The sequence below is a fragment of the Micropterus dolomieu genome, linkage group LG10 (genome assembly GCF_021292245.1).
Source record: "Micropterus dolomieu isolate WLL.071019.BEF.003 ecotype Adirondacks linkage group LG10, ASM2129224v1, whole genome shotgun sequence".
Taxonomy (NCBI): Eukaryota; Metazoa; Chordata; class Actinopteri; order Centrarchiformes; family Centrarchidae; genus Micropterus; species Micropterus dolomieu.
In genome coordinates this window covers 21760807-21762350 of record NC_060159.1, presented here as the reverse complement: position 1 = coordinate 21762350, position 1544 = coordinate 21760807, and the positions used below count along the sequence as shown (strand labels likewise).

Below are 1544 nucleotides of genomic sequence, written 5' to 3'. Positions count from 1 at the left end.
GAGATATTTTCAGAGCAAAAATTATTCAAAAAGTTCTATGTAATTATTACTTTTTAAAGAAGAACATGCAGTGCCAAATTAAAAATATAGCCCATATTTAAAAAAACAAATCCAAGAATTTGAAATACAAATTATCTTTTTCCAATGCCAAATATGTTTTTCTGTTTTACCCCATATAGTCCAAAAAGTGAATGGACTCTGCACCACAGCCACAAACATAACATTAAACACTTTGGTTCAGACATACATTTGTCTCAAAGTGTCCCTTCTTGAAATGTCCTCCAATTCATATTCAGTCACCACATCACAAAGTAACAGGCCCTGAAGCCTCCTGTAAAACTCCCCGCTTATCTTAACAACGTCCAACACTTCATTATTCCCTAAAAGCATGTCTAATAAGTCTATTTTCTCACGACACAAACAGATGGAAGGCAACGTTACCTCATAAATATCTTCATACTTGACATTCTCAACTAGTTTCCACAGCATGGTCGCTTCTCCGGTGTCGGTAAACCGAATGCAGCCAAGTGAGGAAGGAATGTCTCATCTCTCTCTCTCTCTCTCTCTCTCTCTCTCTCTCTCTCTCTCTCTCTCTCTCTCCCCCTCTCTCCGCCCTCTGTAAATTCAGGCAGGCTTTGTGAATGGGGAACCCCTGTAAAGTCTCCATTACTGTTAAGAAGAGCTATAGGGCGGGTTGACAGCAGCTCCATGCATGAGCATGAGGAACAAGAAAAACAAATAAAACAGACATGTTTTACCATGACTGTCTGTCATTTCATGAATAAAAGCACAACCACTTACAAAAAGCCATTCATTTAGCCCTGTTGTACACACAGATAGCCAACTTTGGTGAAATGTGACTTAGAAACGCAATTATTTGGTGAACAAAGTGAAGCATAGTCTGATAGCTTACAGATCTAATTGAACTGACAAATGATTAAATTATTGATTTAACTAATACAGTTGTTTAATGTTTAGGGAACACTGACAAACATATTTCTACAACATGACAAATTAAAGCAACTAAAGTCCAATGTTATAGTTTATAGGGGTAGATGTGTTAAAATCTGACATATCATTTCTGTCTGTCTTGATGTGGGTTAGTGGACTTAGAACTTACAACTCAATGGGTGAATTCAAAATGTTATCATTATAATGTAAGGTATTGGTCCACCACAAGCCTCCAGAACAGCTACAATCCTACTTGGTACACATTCCTGAAGTCAGTTTATTTTTACTGGAGGCATGCAGTCCTCCAAAGATATTCCCGCATTTGGTGTTTTGATGGTGGTGGAGGAGAGAGCACTGTCTAACTTGCTGGTCCAAAATCAGCCATAGTTGCTCCGTCGGGTTGATGTCTAGTAGTGACTGTGAAGACCATAGCTCATCATTCATTATTTTCATACTCATCGAGCCGTTTAGTGACCTCCTGTGCCCTCTGTGAGCCCTCTTTTTGGGCATTTATGACTTGTTTGCACATCCTCATAAAGAGCAGGACAGTCTTGTAATAATAAATTAAGTAGTAATTTATTGATCTATTGTCA

At 38.3% G+C, this 1544-nt stretch overlaps 1 protein-coding gene across 1 annotated transcript in view; it reads right to left on the bottom strand.

Annotated features, from left to right (window-relative positions):
* tfap2b (transcription factor AP-2 beta) overlaps window positions 1-489 on the bottom strand; it is a 12607-nt gene extending 12118 nt beyond the window's left edge. Inside the window, exon 1 of the mRNA XM_046061422.1 lies at window positions 442-489. Within this exon, the coding sequence (XP_045917378.1) occupies window positions 442-489 (48 nt within the window). The remainder of the gene's footprint in view (window positions 1-441) is intronic.
* Window positions 490-1544: the final 1055 nt, after the last annotated feature.